General features: G+C 34.4%; 6 protein-coding genes across 8 annotated transcripts; 2 read left to right on the forward strand and 4 right to left on the reverse strand.

The window, feature by feature from the left end:
* Nucleotides 1-7,929: 7,929 nt before the first annotated feature.
* LOC108721202 (Phosphatidylinositol glycan anchor biosynthesis class M) lies at nt 7,930-9,581 on the reverse strand. Its single transcript, XM_018445611.1, has one exon. It carries the CDS (start codon nt 9,566-9,568, stop codon nt 8,441-8,443), a length of 1,128 nt encoding a protein of 375 aa, XP_018301113.1. The 5' UTR covers nt 9,569-9,581; the 3' UTR covers nt 7,930-8,440.
* A 46-nt stretch (nt 9,582-9,627) lies between these two features.
* Nucleotides 9,628-9,842, reverse strand: LOC108721205 (uncharacterized). Its single transcript, XM_018445614.1, has one exon. The coding sequence runs from the start codon at nt 9,827-9,829 to the stop codon at nt 9,632-9,634; it is 198 nt and encodes a 65-aa protein (XP_018301116.1). The 5' UTR covers nt 9,830-9,842; the 3' UTR covers nt 9,628-9,631.
* Nucleotides 9,843-9,973: 131 nt separating this feature from the next.
* Nucleotides 9,974-10,882, reverse strand: LOC108721204 (cx9C motif-containing protein 4). 2 transcript variants are annotated; one of them, XM_018445613.1, is made up of 3 exons: nt 10,731-10,882; nt 10,180-10,313; nt 9,974-10,054 (listed from the first exon to the last, which is right to left on the reverse strand). In XM_018445613.1, the coding sequence occupies exons 1-3, from the start codon at nt 10,786-10,788 to the stop codon at nt 10,037-10,039; spliced, it is 210 nt and encodes a 69-aa protein (XP_018301115.1). In that variant the 5' UTR covers nt 10,789-10,882; the 3' UTR covers nt 9,974-10,036. The 2 variants fall into 2 exon arrangements, with proteins under 2 accessions (XP_018301115.1, XP_018301114.1); XM_018445612.1 differs by lacking the exon at nt 9,974-10,054 and having other exon boundaries at nt 10,120-10,313.
* Nucleotides 10,883-11,889: 1,007 nt separating this feature from the next.
* wol (Dolichyl-phosphate beta-glucosyltransferase wollknaeuel) lies at nt 11,890-13,891 on the forward strand. The gene is made up of 5 exons (XM_018445638.1): nt 11,890-12,074; nt 12,315-12,489; nt 12,781-12,977; nt 13,176-13,284; nt 13,396-13,891. Exons 1-5 carry the CDS (start codon nt 12,009-12,011, stop codon nt 13,833-13,835), a joined length of 987 nt encoding a protein of 328 aa, XP_018301140.1. The 5' UTR covers nt 11,890-12,008; the 3' UTR covers nt 13,836-13,891.
* Nucleotides 13,892-15,031: 1,140 nt separating this feature from the next.
* Alg-2 (Apoptosis-linked gene-2) lies at nt 15,032-17,156 on the forward strand. Of its 2 annotated transcripts, none has more exons than XM_018445608.1 (4): nt 15,032-15,242; nt 15,608-15,714; nt 16,296-16,594; nt 16,894-17,156. In XM_018445608.1, the coding sequence occupies exons 1-4, from the start codon at nt 15,187-15,189 to the stop codon at nt 16,993-16,995; spliced, it is 564 nt and encodes a 187-aa protein (XP_018301110.1). In that variant the 5' UTR covers nt 15,032-15,186; the 3' UTR covers nt 16,996-17,156. The 2 variants fall into 2 exon arrangements, with proteins under 2 accessions (XP_018301110.1, XP_018301111.1); XM_018445609.1 differs by having other exon boundaries at nt 15,033-15,242; nt 16,326-16,594.
* A 710-nt stretch (nt 17,157-17,866) lies between these two features.
* Nucleotides 17,867-19,419, reverse strand: LOC108721201 (MICOS complex subunit Mic10). Its single transcript, XM_018445610.1, has 3 exons — nt 19,130-19,419; nt 19,005-19,052; nt 17,867-18,034 (listed from the first exon to the last, which is right to left on the reverse strand). Exons 1-3 carry the CDS (start codon nt 19,206-19,208, stop codon nt 17,904-17,906), a joined length of 258 nt encoding a protein of 85 aa, XP_018301112.1. The 5' UTR covers nt 19,209-19,419; the 3' UTR covers nt 17,867-17,903.
* Between the last annotated feature and the right edge of the window lie 2,037 nt (nt 19,420-21,456).

Raw genomic sequence — 21,456 nt, forward strand, 5'->3', positions numbered from 1 at the left:
GAGAACAAGTAGGAAAAAAAAACGCGATATTTTAATTAAGACTTTCGTCGAGCACGATGTACGGTGGAATTTTTTAACTTCGCGTGAATGACAGTTAATTGCGATTTCGTCGACGCGTTATTAAAGCATCGATGCGGGCCGTTGACAGGGATTATCGCGAATCATCCATCCGAGGTTTCGCTTCTCGTGCATCATTCGATCATTCTGTACAATGTTCACGCCGATGTTACTGTTAACTATTTAAGATTTCGGGATCTTCAGTTTGTGGGGCGCGCATATGACGGCACTGTGTGCGCGCGGAATGGTGAATAATGCATATATAAGTATCGTGCTTGCAAGTGGTACTCTCGACTGCCGAATGTACAGACGATGGATGAGGCGGAAGGAAATCATCCGGGGAAATTTCATCGCAGATGCATTTGGTACGAGAAGTTATACATACAGAAGTTACATACGATTTCTATTATAACAAAGAGAAAAAAAAAAGAGAAAAAATGTAGATTAAAGAGGTATACACGCGAGAAGTAACTACAATCAATGTACTGGATGGTCCGTGTGGCGATGTTAAAATTAGAAAAAGTTTATGTCGTTTAAATCTTAGGAGTTTACGCCTTTTCTGCCGTAGGACCATCCTATACGTATTAATTGGTTATCTGTCAATTATTAATTGAATTATATCAATTTCTTCGCCTTTAGTCAAGGAACGTGGGGAATGGGTGTAAACGCGATGGCGCGATCGCGTTATTGTAAAGTCAAATTTCCTAGGCAATGTAAGAGACGGTCCCTTTAGCGAAACGCGAGCGATAACGTTCGCATAACGAAAGATGATAATTGCCTAAGGGGGTGGACGAGGATTTTTCAAATTTGTTGATACTTTTCATACTTTACGACTAGGAATTATGGCCTATTACTACTATTACGCAAAGTTTATCCGCCGGCTCGGTCGTTTTTATTCGTTCTCGTCGTACAGCCGCGTTTCGTGCGATCGTAGAGCACGTTTCAAATCAGGTCGAAAATTGTAAATAATTTATCGGAGTAATATCTTAGAGCGGCATACGTTATATATCGGAATTCTATTTAACTCACACTTTTGTATAATTTTATTTGCCTACATTTAGATTAATTAATGATAATTTCATTTCTCTATTCAGGAGATGAGAATGACGAAAACCCATTGTCTTTTAATGAGTCCCAAATAATTATTTTCGTAATCCATTTAATAGATATAAACGATCCTTTAACGCCAAAATCTCATAATTTTGCGACTTCTATATTTCAGACTTCTGATTACTGCATAAAATGTACGGTATGTAAATTTCATAACTCTTTTAGTTATAGGCTTCAAAAGTTATACGCTACGATTGCATAAGTATGCTAGACGTCAAGAGGATCAAATTAAATTTATTAAAATGTAAATGAAATCAGTAAATGCAATGTTGAAGAGTTAAAAGAACCGGACTGAACATAAAAAATATGACGAGTATGCCTTTCTAGGGTAATGACGTCCGACTTTGCCCTGTCTTAAAAATCGCGAGTACTAAAAAGGGCCGAGTCGGCTAAGAGATTCGTGAATGGGAAAGTGACTTTTTAGAGAATGAGCGCTCTCTTTGCGTGCTACTGCGAGCTACGTAACGTGGCAGTGGATTACATGAATATAATCTATTTCGAATTCGACTGAACGACACACATAGAAGATAATATATACCCCCATATTTTTCTCGATGTTAAGCTTTTTCTCAGAACGTATATGGAACGTAACGTGCGTCTACGTGAATCAATCGGAAAGAAAACGACGTTGTCGTTGCACGCGTCATTCAACATCGACGTGCTTGGTGTTTCGCGGCGGCCGGATGCACTCAAAAGTCAAACAAAAAATTAAAATGACTTTATTTCGATTCTTAACGTCAATAAACAGTCAAATTTTGTAACCAAAAATCATCATTTTGACTTTTATGACGTCAAAATAAAGTCATTTTAATTTTTTCTCTTGACTCGATGTGTTCTTTGGGTGGGCGATGATCGTTTTGAAAGTGCGAGTCGTGAGTCCCGATTCAGAATGATCACTTTCGCTCAATTACCAGGAGGAACGCGTTTATTTCTGCGACAAGAGATCTTTTTGCCGAAAAGAAAAAGAAGATATTAAATTTCTTCCGCGGTCTTCTCGCAACCGCCACTGTTAGAGGAAGGGAAAACGGAAAATTTAAAAGAGAGAGAGAGAGAGAAAGAGAGAGAGAAAGAGTAGCCATTTGCGAAAAATCTATGTTACGTATCTTCCGTGCGTGTATGTGTGTGTATATGTGCGTGCATATATGTGTGTGCGTGTACTATGATCATTTTTCAAGGGAAATCAGATCTGTCAAATTGATTACGCATTCAACGTAATTTATTGCATTTTAATAACGTTCGAGACACTCTCATGTATACTCGGGAACAAGTAACCGACGTCGATCTGTTGCTGTCATTTTGTTTACTTCGCAATACGTCATACAGAAGTAGGGCAATAATGAAAAAAAAATTATTCCGAAATCAGTCAGGAAAACGCAGAAAAAGAAATTATTGGAAGCGAAAGAGATGATAGGTCACAGTTATTTGTTACATTAAATATTTTTTTTACACGAGAATGATCATAAATTAAATGCGGTTTAAAAATTCTTCTGATTCACTATTTGTTTTTCAACTTTGATACCGGTACTCTTAGTCCTCTAAATAAAAATTAATTTCTTTTACTAATTAGTCGTGATCTTCCTATTTAAATATAATACATTTCAATAAGATTTCTTTACGGAACTAATATGTTGAATAAATTAACGAAATAATATCATTTTTATGCAAGCATCGGAGAAACTGAATCAATGAAAATTAATAAGCGCATTCCCATCAATGCAAAGATGCACAAATAGAGCGATAAATTGCCATAAGGGTACAAAAGAATTCTTGTACCGTGATCCGACGCCGACATTCAATTAAAACACCCTCGAATCTCATAACACATCGCGAAACATATCCACTACGTATTTAAACGCTATAATATTAGCGATATTTATTGTAGCGTGATTATTATACAATATTACCGATTTAATGGCAATCAACGTAATTTACGAAATAGAATTTCGCCGTGAATGCAGAAACATAATCGTATATAAGATGACACGTCGTTTTACTCGAGTACAAGAACTTTTGTTAGAAGTACTCCGATGACGCGAGTAAACTTCGAGAAACGATCCTTCTTTTTGGATCAAGTTCACCGACCACATTTCTGAACTGATAACTCACGTCGATCAATTAATTCTTATTATAGCGGCTTGACAATTAACGGGGATTAAATCTTGAAACATATATCAATAGCAAAATTATCATTACGATAGTGACTAATTCGACGGCGACTTAAAACACCAACCTGACAAATAAGTATAAGATTTTTTCTCTTTTTTATTTTAACACACACATAAATTACAGAATTTAATATTGATTTTAGATGGTCAACTCTATTTGACCAAGTTGTTTCTTCGTCAATATAACGAAATCGCACAAACAAAATTCGTAGAAAATATACAGTCACGTATTAATTCACTACAGACTGAAAACAATGCATTTGCATCGCAATATCATGCAATTTTTTTATCAGCGTGAAAAAACTTTTCATCGGAAAGAAACCGAAGCCAAAAGATTTTTTAGATTTTTTTCAATGTCGAATCTACAGTCAAATCGCGTGATTTCCGTACACGTTTAGTGTGAGAATAAATTTCATTTTGAAATGACGTGCGTCCAATTAAAAGTACGTCAGACACAACACGCTCGAACGCACGTAACATATCATGTCCATTACTCGTTCGTATCGCGAAGCCTCGATTGCAATTACCGCTATCGATTAAATTAAGATTGAATTCCGAATTCCTCGCATGTACCTGTAGTATTTAAAAAAAAAAGAGAGAACAAAGGGCGCGAGTGACGCCGTCAGAGATTATACACACAATGTTCGCACAAGATCTTCCGTTAAAAAAAGAAACGCGCGAACGAAAGAGAGAAAGGGAAAAATGAACGAATGAGAGCGCGTTAAGTGTGAAAGGGATGAAAGAGCGAAACCTTTTTTGCAATAGCGCGCCTTCGGTATAGGATTGTAAATCGATACGTAATACTCGGCCACTTCGATTTCTGTGTCAAGACAGAGCATCGAAACGTAAACCGAGCGAGATTATACCGGTTTTAAATCCACAGAATTAAACGCTAATCTACGGATTGCATGTACAGTAAATAACGACATAAGTGTAAGATAAAAATTGCCATAGCGATTCGTAACTGTCCCGCAACTGTACCGCGTGGCGGTACACGTTGAAGCGCTTACCGTATATCCAACGGCGCGGTATTGCAAAAACTCCCTAATGCGTGGGTGAGTCTGAGTACTTTATTACAACGCAAAGTGGTCAATCTATTTCGATATGACAGTGTGCCAATAATTCTTCATCCCAGTGTAGCTAAACGTACATCACGTTTTTTCATTCATTTCACTGTAACGAGGTCTCGAGAATCCGATCGTGGCCGCGTAATCGCATTTTTTATTCGACACGCGCATGATATTACCGTAAGAGTGTAAGTACAAAAATATTACGACCTATTTACTTTCGATTTTTCATGTTTCTAGCACGGTAGAGCCGACATATATCATCCCCATCATTCCCCTTGGCTTATCCATCTTTTTTTTTTCTTACGTGGCGAAATCTCTATCTTATTTGTCTTATGCACGAGTGAGGACAAAGCACGATTTGCAACGATGTAAATACGTAAGCTGTATCAGAAGTCCCTTGTCAAACAGAGATTTCTGACAAATTAAGCTTCAAGCGTGAGAGAATAGATAGCAAATTATTAAAAAAATCTTCCACTTCATTTTTAACTTTGACAAAAATTTGAAAGCTGAATAGCGATTACGTGTTGAAATACACATATTTGTGATAGATAACGACGTGCAATTCAATCTTTTCTGTGCAAAAAGAAACAATCAATTTCAGCCTCGCGAAAAAAAAGAATTATCGTCGGGAGGATATGCGCAATTTCTGATACACCCTCATACATTTACGCGGAGCGTATTTCTTTTCAATCGTGTAAAAAGCCAAAGAGATTTTATTTTACGTTACATTATATGTGTATTATTTCAATTACGTCCTGTACGTGGTCGCATGATTTGTGTGCACGTTCACCGAGTGCTTTAATTACTTTTATTATTAATTATTCCTTTTTTACACATGTATATTATACTTCCGTATATGAGACTGGTGTAATTCAATTTATTCTTTTTACGAAATTTTTAATTAATTTTTCGGACTTTTCAAAGCATGAGTATTTTTACTTTATCTGGAATCGTGTCTTCTTCTTTTGATACAAGTATAAGATAAAGATACAATGAGGTCAATTATCCATACTTATCAATCAAAGTTCTTAAAACATTTTATGTCAATATCTTCGAAAATATTGCTAATTTTTATCAACTAATTATTATCGTTATATATAATTAAAATAAATATGTCTCCCTTTTTCGTATATTTATTAGCATATATACGAACCTTTTTAGTTGCACCAATCACAGATTTTGGAAATATAATATCTAAAAATGTGTTTTAAAAAACGCAATTTTTACTAGCAATACGATTTTATAACTTGAGAAATATAAATATATATATATATATATACGATCTATTTTATCATGATGTACATTTTATCTCTTATTGGTGATCGCATTTTTCGTGCAAGATAATTATATAGTAATTATTATTATTATTATTATTATTTTGTTATTTGTAATCCATTTACGTACTTATCGTTAAGCGAATGTAGTGCCGTTTATCTTATGTTTCCATAAACTGTAATGTGTATATATACCTATATATCACTGATGTTATTATATTTTATTAAATATTTGCCATAACATAGTCCCCCGTTAGTCTGACGTTTTCCCTTCGTTCTCGTATCATATTTTTTCTTGACTCATACCTCGGATATTGCAGCACGCTATTTTTTTTATGCTCCCTTATTCAGTGCGCAATTATCGATGCGTCGATATATTGGAAATTACATCGTATCTCGCTTCCGCGTAACGTTGTATATGTTTCTCATTTTGTGCAAGGCCGAGATGAAACAAGGTAATCTTTGTGCGACCAACGTTGCATCGTTGCAAAGAAAATGCTAGGAGCAACCCCGAGCCAGCCGTCTTTCTTAAAAGAGCACATTAAAGTATGCATCGGTGCACCCATTCTATTTAGTATCGGCGTGTAGGGTCAAGCGGAGTAATTGTGACACTAGGATAATAATGACGTGGCAACAATAAGAGCAATAATAATCATAAAGTCACTGAGAATAACGACGATGCTTCGTTTAGGTATCAAAAAATTCTTTAAAAAGCGACGATTTATCATTTATCTCTCTATTCTCGGAAATTGTTGCGATATTACGTTTAACTTAGTGCCATAATTATCCTAGTTGACCCAAAAACCGTCAGAAGAGGGTATTGAAAAAAAAAAAAATTATGAAATATTTCCCAAGAATGTTCGAAACGTTTCGCATCCACGAAGCTTTCGTTCGAATCGATCGAGATTAATGCTATAAAAAAAAAGAAATATTTGCTACGCCGATCGCTTTATTCTCGAGTTCTAAAGTATTTTCTTTTTTTCTAAAGTGTTTTGCTTTGTGAGGAAAGACGAACTTTCCATGTATGTGCCTCGGAAAGCAAGACTTTCGTTGCCATATTCGCCTAAGTATAGTCTTCTGTAACTTACATAATCGCGTACGATTTTCTGTCAATGATTTTTCTTTCAGGGAAGGCTTAACGAGACGGTGGATCGGTTTGTGAATAATGTAAAACATTTTCTCCGGGGGGTAACTTCCGGGCCGCGCGGCCAAGATGGAGATTATTTATAATTTTTATCGCTTCGATCGCGGTGGCCTGTACTTTCATTCTCTGCGTGACCCGGAACTTCGCCCTCCTACCCCTGATGTTATCCGGACTGATCTCCGTGCAAACGTTTCGCGCAGGCGTTTGACGAAGATCAGTCGTGTGTATCCGTTTCAAGAAAGAGAGAAAGAGAACAAATAAAATAGATTACTTCATATAGCACACAGTTGAGCAAACTGTAACGAAAGCAATGAAAGAAAATAATGCTATTTTTATATGTTGCACTTCATCATCATCTCCGCCGTAAAAAGACCCGTAGTTATATAAAAGAGAAGATCTATTTCGGTTTTTCTCTCCTTTTTCTTTCGACTCGTATCCATTGGGCCATTTCGTGTATTGCTAAAAAAATTCGCCGAAAAATGCACGTTTCTGTGGAACAATCTGAGGAAATCGATTCGACACTTCTACGTAAATCAAATGTAGTTATATTCAGAAATAGTAATGTAACACGATTCCCTTCTTTATTTAAAAGTCAGCAGATATACATCTAGATATATAAAAGTAATTTGATATACTTCTCAAGCGCCTTTTTTTGTGTACGTATCAAATATCTCCACGGATAATTACACGAATAGACTGCGGTGGCAGAAAAATTTAAATTTAATGCAAGTATTTGCATACCATTACTCGTGCAATCAAGACAAGAAATGACCCAATAATATTACTGTCATGATATTTAGCAGCTTAGAACAATCGAATCGATAAAGAAATCTCTCGGATCCAAGAGATGCTCTTGCTCACAATTAATCTAGATTACTATAGTAAGATTTACGATTATTGTATTATTACTAATATATCTACATTCCTTTTCAGAATCTACCACTATTACTTTACGAAGCTATCTGTAAATAAGTATTTTGTATTCCTGCAAAAGAATAAAATTAAGAATCATTATAACTCGTCTGATATTTTTAACGCCGATATAAGTACCGCGTAGAATAATGAAAGTGATACTTTATAAATAATCAGACTTGTAGATAATATGTGCTTTTTTATTAAAACTTAAATAAATTCAAGTTTTTTGAACAATCCACTATCTGCTATCCTAGGTATTTTCCAAGAATTTAATAGTACGGGATGTCACAAAATTACAACTGTAAAATTTTAATGTTGCATTGAAAGTTTGAAGAAGGAAGTTTTATAAATAGATAATCTCTTCTCAGACAAGCTCATCGTGCTTACTTGATGAAAATTTCAGAAGTACAAAAATAAATGGCACAACTATGTGGCTCAACAAAAATCAATTTATACAAAAAATTCATAAACGAAATTTAAAATTGTAATTTTGACATCCTGTACATTCACATTTAAACACCAAAATATAATTCTGTATAATTCATTTTCAAGTTATAACTGATTGTGCATTTATTTTATGCCATACATTCATCAAAGACATATGTAAAAAGATATATTACGAGTTTCTCTCTGGTTATACTTTTGCCAACCATTTTTTATATACAGAGAATAATTCTCATTGAGATAAAAATTATACAGTTATAACTAACTTTTATAATGATGAATAACATCTACTAAAATTTTTACATTAACAGCAAAAAATAGAAGACTAGATATCCAAAGAAAAAAGAACGAATTAAAACTTTGGAATTCTAGTAAATAAGCTGTTAACAGCCAAATAGCTTGGCTCAAGATCCAAGAACATGCTAAATATATTCCCCTACGCAGATTCATTTCGATATTTGGTAAACACAGAGGTAACAGAGACAGAAACCAGAAAAAATACTGGGAAGTCATCACCGGATTATATATCACGGCGATCATTGCCTGGACGAACATAGCGAATGGCAACTTTGATTTTTCCGAATAATAATACGACGACATCAACAACAATAATAATTGCGGCAGAAATGTAAGGATCTTCTGAATTATATCCTGTGGTTGATTAGCAGATAAGTAGAACATATAGAAATACACGGAAAAATTATGTCTTGCGTCTTTACGTACTAAATGATATATAAAACTCTCGTACAAAAATTTAAAGCCATACAGACGATAACCCATGGCTGTTAGTGTAACGATTGAGAAAACGCAACTCAGCACAAGTCTCCATTGATCCCTGTTCAGCAACATCAACGGATACAATCTGAAATGTACAGATATCCCATGTAATAATCCGGCCAATACAATTTTGTCTCTCTGTAACAAATCCAATGTGAGCACGACTAAAAGAACTGCCAATGAATCTGCGTTGCCTCTCGTCGAGATCACTAACGTTAACGGATTATAAAGCCATAGGAGCGCGCAATAATTTTTCACAGTCTCATTACATCTTTGTCGCGCGACAATATTTTTAATTAGGACCGCAATTAGTACATCTACAACAGAAAACAAGATTTTTCCAAAATCCTTATGTAATATAATATTTGGGGTCAAGAGCCAGGCTAGAAGTGGCGAATAGCGGTAAGTATGACGATCAAACGGCGATCTCTGTTCTACCACATACCTAGCAGCATCAGTAAATACTTTATAGTCCACATCTGTGTACGGTACTGTGAGATACTCGTCGTGAAAATTGGCGTAAAGTATAAATACTAATCGTAGAACAAACGCCAATAAGCAATGCGATGTAAATGACGAGATGTTTAATTTAGCAGATGTCATCATTTTCATATGGCTAAAGGTAAGGCGCAAAATCAAGTATACAGGAACTTACTGATCAATCTTCAAGCTCGTTTATAATCTAGTATTTTTGCTCGCAGCGGCTTTAACAAGACATTTCTTCAATTCGTTGAACTCCGCGACGCAAGCATTCTTTTCTAAATTGGATTTCGCTAACACGCAGGATGCGTACTTCGACGCCGATTCCTGACATTGGGCTAACAGAATTGGATACTGTCTCAATCTCTCCTTTGCTTTTTTTACAGCCTCCATTCTTTCGCGCGAATAGATTTATTCGGACTTAGACTTGTCCGGTTTAAAGTCCTCTTGTGGTTTAAAGAAAAATATATCGTAAATAGGTTTGCTGTACAGTATACACATAGCAAGTGTTGTACCCACGAGCATAATACTTCGTGGATAACGTTGTGCAAATCCTCTTTTTGGAACTGTTGCCCTTCTTCTTGTTTCACTTTGCATTGTTTACCTTAAAGCTTTCCGCTGAAAGAATATTAAAAAAGGTGAACATTATATATAATAAACTATAGCTGCCGAAAGATACATAATCATGTCACTAATAAAGTATAAAATTCTACATTTTTTAATAAAGCAAATATTACACTTACATAATCTACAGTATTATGTTGGTACGGTTTCAAGGTATTTATACCATCGCAAACTGTAGAGTCAGAATGTTTTATGCAACACTTTCTTAGTTGTTCAAGTACATCCTGACAACGGGAAGGCTGAAATACATTGTCTAAAAAACAAAAAGGCATTATTTCATATTTATTCTAATAAAAATTTGAGTATTTATTATATTATTCTGTCATTATCACCAATATCACATATAAATTGTCAAAGTCCTATTTCAGCTCCATTTTATTCCATATATTAATATAAAGTTCATTTATCAGAATTTGTTGTCTCTGTTTCTCTTTAAGTTTTGCAATTTATCAATTTACTAAAGTTTTTAAACATATATTTAATGCCTAATGGTTGTTCTACAATGTGCTCTTTGTTTCCTGTTTCTTGCTGTCTTTTGGTCAAAAAGGCAAGAGACAGGCAGCAAGAAATAGGAAACAAAGAGCACACTGTAGAATAGCTGTAAATTTTATGAAAAGAGGTTAGAAATACATTACTTTCCTCTACTTCAAATTAGATATATTATACAAACCTTTTAAGCACGTCTGCAATTTACATGCAATTTGTTTGCAGGGATCAGTCGTCGACATACAGAATAATCGGAGTATTTTCTAAATATTCTTTATATTAATTGCAACACACACGATGCAAGCGCTGTACGGCAAAATCTTACGTAACTTTCGACCGGCAGTACCGGCACTATGAAATGTTCGAGTGTTCCATATATCCTTTTATAACTTGAAATATCAATATTTCCAAAAAAAAGACGAGAAATTGATTTTTTATTTTCTCATAGTTACAATTCCATTCGTTGTATTTATAAAATGTCGATAAATCCTTAATCCTTTTAATATAAATTTAGGAAAATATCGATAACAGATAAGGTCCTTTAAAAACGGTAAATTATCGGTATTGCTTACATATATTTTTAAAATTAATTTTTGTCAAAATATATTTTTGAATAACCTTCAATTTTATTCTTGTTACGATTTAATTTCCATTAAATTAAAAGAATTAGCGAATATTGAATGTTCATAGAATTCTTTTATACAGAATCGCATCAATTATTTTGTCTGATATTATATATAGTATTTTATATTCGTATTATGTATTGTATTACATGTGTATGTTTCAATATCAACTTGCAATTAATTTTATCCTATCAAACATTCTTTCTCTTACATAAATTAAAATTTAGTTGGGTTTGAGTGTAAATCTGGAGAAGCCACAGATTTCTATTACAACGCTAGTGGTGCGTTCGGGGAGACGCTAATAGCGCTATTCTGTCATTCTATCTTCGTTGTTTATTAAATATAAAACAAGAGACTGTCCACTTTTCCTGTTGTCGGATAAGGCCTGTTCTTTTTAACTGAATTTTTGCACCAGTTCATCTTTCTTCCTTTTCTCTTCAGGAGGAAAGAAGAAGAAAGATGAACTGGTGCAAAAGTTCAGCCAAAAAGAACAAGTTTATGGGAACATGTTGGAGCATGTGACGCAAACAAACCTTAGGCCGGAATCAGACTACGTATTAAAGATTGAGATTGAAGATTGAAGATTAAAATTTGATCACTGAGGGCAAAAGAATTTTAGCTCCTATTGTTTTGATTGATCAAATTTCAATCTTTCAATCAATTTTCAATCTCAATCTTCAATGCATAGTCTGATTCCGGCCTTATGGGAGAAGCGCACAGTACAGAAAGTGCAGAAAGTGCGACAAAAAGAACAGATTTTTAGGTGACGTATACCTATACCATCGGACCGGTTATTCCAATTGTTAAGTGCCCTATGTTAAGTCTCTTATTGTTAAGAAATGTTATTGACATTAGGATGTCTACTCTATTACGGGATATTATTGGCTGTACTCGTAACAATCTTGGTATGCTGAGGTTATCTTACACTTACATCTTTTTTAATAACGTGTCATCACAAGTAATAATTTAAAAAGAATAATTTTCTTTTGTGTGTGTGTGTGTGTGTGTGTGTGTGTGTGTGTGTGTGTGTGTTAACTTTATTTTATACAGTTATATAAAATACAGTCGTAATTATTTTTATAACGCAATGCCTTCTACATAAGTATATGTTTACATATCTGTTTTAGTATACATATCTGTTTTAGTTTTTCATAATAATATATGTGACAAGCGAACGGTATCCCAAAATCTCGAGGGATGAAAACGAAAAGTTATTTTTCAACTATCAGACGAAGATAAGAGAAGCATTCCCTTCATTACATGACCCCTGGAGCGTACAACTCAGTGTCATTATACCTGCTTACAATGAAGAACAAAGATGTAAGATTCGCTTATCAATACCTGGTAGTTTATCAAGAGTTTAGAATTATACAAGACTGCTGAAAATGGGTCGAATCTAACCGAAACGTTCGGTCGTTATAATTATGTGAACGTAAAGATGTAAAACATATGTTTGAAAATATAATCGTACCAATTACTGCTCTTAATTGCCGATTTTTTCAATTTAATACTTGTTTAATATCCCAACTTTGATTATTTGTAAGATTTGTTGCATATTATCTGTAGACATTATTAATTATTTATTTGTATATTTTTATTAATATTTAATAGTGCCTCCCATGTTGGACGAATGTCTGGAGTATCTGGAGAAACGTAGGAAGTCTGGATTGACTTATGAAGTGATAGTAGTTAGTGATGGCAGTACAGATAAGACTGTCGACGTGGCACATCGTTATGCATCCAAATACAGCACTCTAAAAGTATTAAACCTTATAAAAAATAGAGGGAAAGGTGGAGCTGTAAGACTGGTTAGTAATTCTGGTGGAATTAAAAAGCTTTTGGTGCAATCTGTTTGATGCAACAAATTCTTCGAATCGTTTAATTGACTAGAAGAAAGAATTTTATTAATTGACCAATCATAGAATGCTTTATTTGTAGCATCAAATAGACTATAAGTTAATTTTAGATTGTAATATAATTATTATATTTTAATTTATTTATTCAAGGGTATGCTGAGTGCAAGAGGTAGCGCTTTATTGTTCGCAGATGCAGATGGTGCTACCAAATTTAACGATTTAAAGAAGTTAGATGAGAGTCTGGTAAACGTTTTAGGATGTATGTTGAAAAAGGAATTAAAATTTTGATGTTTCTAATAGAGCTACTGATTATAATGTTAATAATGTTAACATAATGTTAATGTTATTAATTTTAACAAATTAATTTTAGTTGATTACATAAACAAACCCGAGAAAACGGCATCGTCCGATGCAGTAATATGTGGCTCGAGAGCACATTTGGAAAAAGAAGAAACTGCCAAACGATCCTACTTCCGACTCTTTCTTATGCACGGCTTTCATTTCTTAGTCTGGCTGTTGTGCGTCAGGGGCATTAGAGATACGCAGTGTGGATTCAAGCTTTTAACGAGAAAATCAGCGAGAACAATATTCGAAGCGCTACATGTCGAACGCTGGGCATTTGATGTAGAAATGCTTTACATCGCACAGACTCTCAACATTCCTGTGACTGAAATAGCAGTAAACTGGACGGAGATCGAAGGCTCCAAGATCATACCGTTTTGGAGCTGGCTGCAGATGGGCAGAGATCTATTCTTTATCTGGCTTAGATACAGAATCGGAGCGTGGAAGATAAATAAACCTAAAAATTAGAATTTAATATTAATTTGACTTAATATTAATGCGTGAAGTCCGTCTAAAGATCTCGACTGACCCGTGTCTCCTATTTCTTTTATAAAGATATTTTTATAAGAAAATATATCATAGAAATTATACATATACATAGAACACAGTGTATCTATATAAATTTTATTTATAAAATTTTATATAATAGTATTAGTAGTAATGAAAGAAACTATTATACGTAGTAATGAGTGAGAGTATATTGATCACTTGAACGTCATCTAGTTTTAGTGAACTCTATACTGCTCATTACAATGTTTAGAGACCGGACATGAAAAAAAGAGATAGATTAATATTTTTGTCTAGTGCGATACCAGACAAAGAAAGAAATGAATACTGATCAACCTATCTCTTTTTTAGACTTAATATATAATAGCCTTTTTAATAGGGTAACGTCCATATAACATTGTAAAATTACTTGTAAAACCTCCAACATATTGTTTGGATTAATTAAATTATAACGAATTATGTCTTCAGACATATGCATTTATGACTCAAATATATGTTTTAAAAATTGCGCACAATAGTCATGTTCCTATAAATGCCAGATTCTGACGTCACAAAACACAGACACCGACTGGCAGACATTTTTATAAATTGTTTGTTTCATTAATTCAGATATTCTTTTAAATAAAAGAATTTTTCCTTCTATTTTTTTATTTAATTATATAATTAGAAATTTTATAGTGAATACCTAGAATATTCCTTCACAAAAAATAACAGCTAAAAATAATTTCAAAATAAGTGTGTCACACACACACACACACACAGTATTGTACTATTTACTATCAGGCTGCATTTCTTATATCTAAATTTTTTACATTTTTTTTGCTTTTTCTCTAATATTATCCATCCGTGACCCGCCTTTCATTTAAAGTGTGGAAAGTGCAATTGTAGTGCACTTATAAAATCCAGAATGATATTGGTCCACATTGATCAGTCCAGCCCAGTCCAACCCAATCAAGTCCAATTCCAACCAGATTCCTAAAGGTGCATTCACATGCAAGCGTCAAGCATCAAGCAGCGGAAGCAGCAACCAATCAACGAGGCGATTTTTACAGTGGCGTAAAAAATATTTTTTTTACACCACTGCTCGTATCACCCAGCTGATTGGTTGCTGCTTCCGCTGCTTGATGCTTGACGCTTGCATGTGAATGCACCTTTATTAGTCCAGCTATATATAAAGTGACGCAGAAGTGACGTGTCGCGAAAATCACATTGTCTTCGAGTTTTCCGTGTGTTTATTATCTGCGTTATTAACAAACGCAATATCGTGACCATTTGTGTCATTTCGTCGTGACATTGTCAGTTACTTACGAAAATGGCTTTTATATCGCCGATGCCAAGTCAGCAATTTCTTTGGGATGTATTCCAGAGGTATGATAGCCGGTTCTACAAATTCCTTTCTAATTTTTCCACGTTCTATACAACAAATGTGTAATTTTGTAATTATTATCTGTAATAGATATAACTTTTTAAATACTCTCAGACGCTCGCTTTCCTCACCTGACGAGAATCCTCGTCTTCAGTTTTGTTAATTTAATTTGTAAAAGTTTTGGATTTGATGTTTGCTTATATCTGCAATAGATATAACCAATTTTTCCATCCAGGAAAAAAATTCTTTTGTTTCCACTCCTTGGTGTAATCATCCTTGTATTAACAAATTTTAAGATTAAAGAGAATAAATTTGGTAACGTTATTGGTAACATTTATTTAATAATTAAAGATTTTGACTTTATCAGGGTGGATAAGGACAGGTCTGGTGCAATCAGTGCTGACGAGCTACAACAAGCTTTGTCAAACGGTACATGGACGCCGTTCAATCCCGAAACTGTACGTCTGATGATTGGTATGACATGTTTATAGTATATTTTCAAAATGACCATGTGAATTTATAATACATAGATTCCTTGTATCTATAGTTTCTTTTATACTTAAAATCTTCTCATCTTTTCTGTAGATACTCTAAGTGGAAAAGGCTGAATATCTGTCGCTTGATGCTAGAAAAACTTCAAATTCATAGAAAGAACAATTTTACTGAAGTATCTAAAAATTCAGCTAGATACAATTTTGAAAATAATTTTGTTGAGTCATCAAAATAATTATGTATTTACTCAAACTGATTGCTGGAATGTCAAAACTTTTTATAGCATTACTCATGCTTGAGATTCCTACTTAATTATTTTGATAATTCAACCAAATTATTTTCAGATCTATGCCTATATCTATATCTACATCTAGCTAAATTTTTAGATATTTGAGCAAAATTGTTCTTTCTATGAATATTCTGCTGTTAATTTTTTTAAATGAGCATGTTGCATACTTTTAGTTCTTGCAATATATCATTATAAAATTATGTATGTACGATATATTGATTTGCATGGTCTTTTGATGTTATTATTATTTTGTTCCTTGCTTTTGTTGGCACAGGTATGTTTGATAAATCCGATCCTGCTGCAGGTATGTTTGATAAAAAGCAGACAGGTACTGTTAGTTTCGAAGAGTTCGGAGCACTGTGGAAGTACGTGACCGATTGGGAGAATTGCTTCCGCTCGTTTGATCGCGACAATAGCGGTAACATTGATCGCAATGAATTGAAGACGGCTCTTACAAACTTCGGGTACCGACTAAGTGATCAAATAATTGACATGCTGATACGAAAGTATGATCGTGCGGGACATGGTACAATATACTTTGATGACTTTATACAGTGCTGTATTGTTCTGTATGTAAGTATAGCTATAAAGCAATCTAAATAATTTCATTAGGTGTGGCTCGTGACCTCGCTTAAAAATACCTGTTGACTTTTATATATAGAAACTTTAATTTAAACTCAACTGGTATATCCATGAATTAAATTACATTTAAATGAGTTATTCTTATTGTCAATTAAAAAATTAAATAATATTAATTAAGCTAATATTTTTGAGCCTACATATTTAATCGTAATTTTAAAAAACAACTTGTCTAATAATTGTAAATATTCAAATTGTAATTAAAAAAAAATATAATAATTATATATTTTCAGACTCTTACCAGTGCTTTTAGACGATTGGATACGGATCTGGATGGTGTTATAACGATTCACTACGAACAATTTTTGGGCATGGTGTTTAATCTTAAGATATAAATTATATAATGCCACTCGGCAAACATTTATTTCTTTTTTGCCTACTCGGTAATGTATTCCATACCTGAGCATATACATTAAGATGCCAAATAAAGACACGAGAATTTTCATGTACTATGTAAAAAACTCAGAATCTCCAAAATTGATATTTATTTGTATGTTTCCTTTGCAGTATTAAATTTGATCAAATTAACAGAGTTTATTAAAAATATAATTATAGATTAAAATACATATTTGTTTATTTGAATATCTTCACATATTGGTTATCATTTTTAAATTTTTTTAACTTTATACAAAATATACTTTTAATAAACGTAAAATTCTTGTTAAGCAAATTTTGGAAATTCTGAAGTGTGATAACTGTTAACAGATAATTAAATAGAATCTGTTACTGCAAGTCAATTATAATAGATTGTATCTATTGCGGAACATTACTAATCATTATGGTTTGCACATCACTTTTGAATGCAATATGACTTCCAGCATTACTATTATATATAATTATTGAATTATATATATATATATAACTAATGAAAGAATCTATGTGTATAAATGTGCGTTTAATTATATATGATGAAAAAGCTAAAAAATCTTACATTTCTTAATACACTATTATATATTTATGTATATTAATATTTGTTGATACTTCATACTTGTATTTTTCTATAATTATTATATTACTGTAATGTTAATAAACAGTCAAGAAATATATTTCTTTTACAAAGCGATTTATTGTGTGTGTGTGTGTGTGTGTGTTTGTGTGTGTTCGTGTGTGTGTTACTTTTCTAAGATTAGAAGGTACAGATCAAATATATACAAAAATAGATCATTGCGGTAAAGTTATTTAGTTTATTATAATTCTTATCTTAGTAATAACTTTAATTTTGTTTTTACAATTTGTTCTAAAATTATTTCTTTTCTTCAGATTTACAAATTCTGGATTTCTGTTGGCGTATTGATGCATTGATATCTTCCTCGCAATTGGAATATGCCATACCTAATCCAAAGCTACCTCCGGTTATAATGGGCCACTTTCTTCCTATAAAGAGAATTCGGTGTATCCATATATATGTTTTATAAAACAATTGAAAAAGGAATTTGATAGCAGGCAGTATATTTCTTCAAATTTCTTTCATAAGTTATTTTTAAACATAAACATTGACTGCGTTCAGAAAAAAAGTAACTTGCAACATTGTTACAAGATTCTTTAATATGATTAGTTATACATTTAGATCCAATGAGGAATTAAGGACAAGGCTAATTATATTAAAAAGTTTTATAACAGAATTGCAAAGCAGCTTTTTCTGCTGAACACAATCAACTTATACTCAAGTATATCACTGTTATTTATCATTCGTTACGATATATATTAAAGTAGCACTAATCCCATCTATAAAACCATTCTTTTGATAGAAAATAAAAATATTCTATAAAAATTATAATACAAGTAAAAGAAATTATATATTTCCATTTAGAATCAGAGAGCTCAATTAACTCTTTTTAACTAGATACTCTGCTTATGAAAGAAAGATTACACAAATAGTAAACATTGATTAATTATTAAAACTTAAATATAGATATACAGCTATATAACTTTCAAGTTACATGACATCATAGATGATTAATGTTTCTACAATGAAGCACACATGTGATCAAAGGCTAATCTATAATATATACTTTGCATCCTGTTTCTTGCTTTTTACCTCTTGCCTTTTTCTCTCCTCGTAACTGTTTTATTAACAATCACGTTTTTTGTCTTTTCCGAAGTGGGTCGACTCTCTCGAATGACAAAAAAACGAAGAAATAGGAAAAGAGGCAAAAAGACAAGAGGGAAAGAATTAACGAGAAATAGGAAGCAAAGAGCACATTATAGACTAGGTTTAAAACACATGCATTATTAATGTTAACAGGATCAAATCTAGGTGTACGAGTCCATGAATGTATCTTGCCATTGACTCCGACAATTACAATAACAAATACAGTTATGTCATAGGAGTGATGCATCTTACTTTTGAAGAAAAATAGAGAAAACACTCCGCCGAGGATCATGCCACCACCTGAGAAAAGAGATCTGTCAGTAACGTCATAAAAGGTAACATCCGTCACCATGAACGAGCTCGATCACGATAATTACCGAACTTAAGGATAGCATCTGTGAAGCAACGGTCCCACTTTCGCCCTACCTCGTCCTCGGCCCACACGGCGCCGGCCATTTTTGTGTTATAATGCCGCTTGCCGTTACGTCATTCGCGCGAAACCAGACGAGACGTTCACGTGCGTCCGACAATATCGGTCATATTGATCTTCGGCGGTTTTACCTCTCTCCGTATCATTTGCACGCGCAGTCGCGTGAATTACGAATCGCCGGCGACGGAAATAGCGAAAACTGGACTCTTTCCAGCCGATGTTTTCGTTTAGAAATAAATGGATTTTTATATCGCGCGCTGTCACGCTGCTCACGCACGTCTGCCAACCTAAGCTGATATTCAACTTTGGCTGTGCTCCAAAATTCACTGCCAGCGCTGAAAATCTACAGTCTACGTCACATGTACTATACATTTTCAGCACTGACAGTGAATTTTGGAACACAGCCTTTATATTATCCATAAACTCCGTCTTTTTCCGTTTCCATATTTCTCGGAGCGCGATTTTTCTCCTTCTATTCGTCACGTTGATTCAGACAGTTCGAGAAAGAAAATATACGATTCATAAGAAAGAGAAAGAAAAAAATTATCTCACACCTCTTACACCTGTAACTAGAACTTTTAGTAACAAAAGGTCTGTTCAAGTTGTTCGAAATCTCCAAAAATTTTTGAACTTAAAATGAGATGGATACATATTTGGGTGCTGAAAAGAGAGAAAACGAAGATGTCGAGTGTAAAAAGTGTAAGCAACGCGAACAGATCTAAATGGAACAAGCCAGCATGAAAGCCGCAAAGTTTAAAATCACTAGATTTCTAAAGTACCGCAATTGATTTCAGAAATGTTGCGACAAAATGGCCGAAGTGCACATAGCACACGATTCCAAGCATGGTGTAGTTGGGTAGTTCATCTTTTTCAAACTGTACTTACTGTACAAACTGTCCCTTCGTGCATTTTCATGTACTAAACTTCTACAACAAATAAATCCGTATTAAACTAAAGAACACGTAAATTAAGCATTCGTACATATTCTTTTGTTCATAAATAAACTAATTATAACTAAAAAACATTGATTTACATACTTGACGGCTTCATTTTCCCAAATAAAGCACGTAATACAAATTCGAAATGACCGCGTTTGCGACAAAATAGATGCGAGTTTGCGCGATACTTCATAGATCTAGTGACTTTAGCAAAGTTCAGACAGCTGCGATTGGCTACGACTGGTCGGTCGCCGCGGATGATAATCGAACGAAAGTAAATGAATTAAATCCGTTTCTATCAATGTAGCTTCACTTTAATCTTGGTTTAACTTACTTTTTATCTTTTTCTAGTTCTGAGAATTAGAGAAAGATAAAAAGCAAATTAAACCGAAATTAGTTAATCCATATTGATAGAAATGGACATTAAACATTTCTGCGCTTTATAATTCGTGACAAAAAAATATAGATATTTTTATATTTATCTCAATTATATTTTTTTATTATTATTTACGGACAGTATTCATTTGGCTCTCACAGGGCTTGCAAGCATCGTTTTGTCCTTGTTTAATATTTGATAAACAACAAGGATGAAAAGATGCTTAAAGCATTGTGAGCACGAAAAGCGAACGCAGCCACAAAGGCACGAATTTGCATAGTGAGCAAGTTCAGCGTGACGGTAGCGGTTGGTCGGCCTGCCGGTGTCCGTAGCAACTCATTTCACTCAAGTCTCTGAGCGCGAGAGGCAGGTGCGCTGGCCTGTCGTTCGCGAGACGTTTGATCGGGGATAAGGACGAGTCCACGGAGTACCGTTCGTGCGTGCGTGCGTTGCGAGATCGCGCGACACGGACGGTTCCGTGTCAAAGAAAAACGCGAGGGCGACTCGCGCGTCGCCGCGTTACAGCTGTACATCCGGCGGAACAGTGCGGAGCACCACGGGAGTACCGCGACGTCGAGGGAAGAAAGAGCGATCCGCGGAGCGCTCGTAGTCCGAGTCCGGTGTCGTGGCGGCAGTGATAAAGAGAGAGAGGGTTAGAAGAAAGAGAAGGAAAGGAAGAAACAGAGTGTGTGTGTGTGTATATGCGTATGCGTGTGTGTATGTGTGTGTGTATGCATGTGTGTGTGCGGGCGTGCGTCAGAACCGATCGGGAGCGCACGCTGTTGACACGGTGCGTGGGTGCATCGTCGTGAAACGCGCGCGCGAATTTCAGGACGGGAGGAGAGTATAGGTGTGGATACGGGGATAGGCGCCTGTGCGGCTGTGTGCGATCTCTAGGGAATCTCGGCGCCTCGCCGTTGCCTGTCCGGCGGATCGGCGCGGCGCGGCGAACGGAGAGAG

The sequence above is a fragment of the Mycetomoellerius zeteki genome, unplaced genomic scaffold (assembly GCF_001594055.1).
Source record: "Mycetomoellerius zeteki isolate Tzet28-1 unplaced genomic scaffold, Tzet1.0 scaffold164, whole genome shotgun sequence".
In the NCBI taxonomy this organism is placed as follows: domain Eukaryota; kingdom Metazoa; phylum Arthropoda; class Insecta; order Hymenoptera; family Formicidae; genus Mycetomoellerius; species Mycetomoellerius zeteki.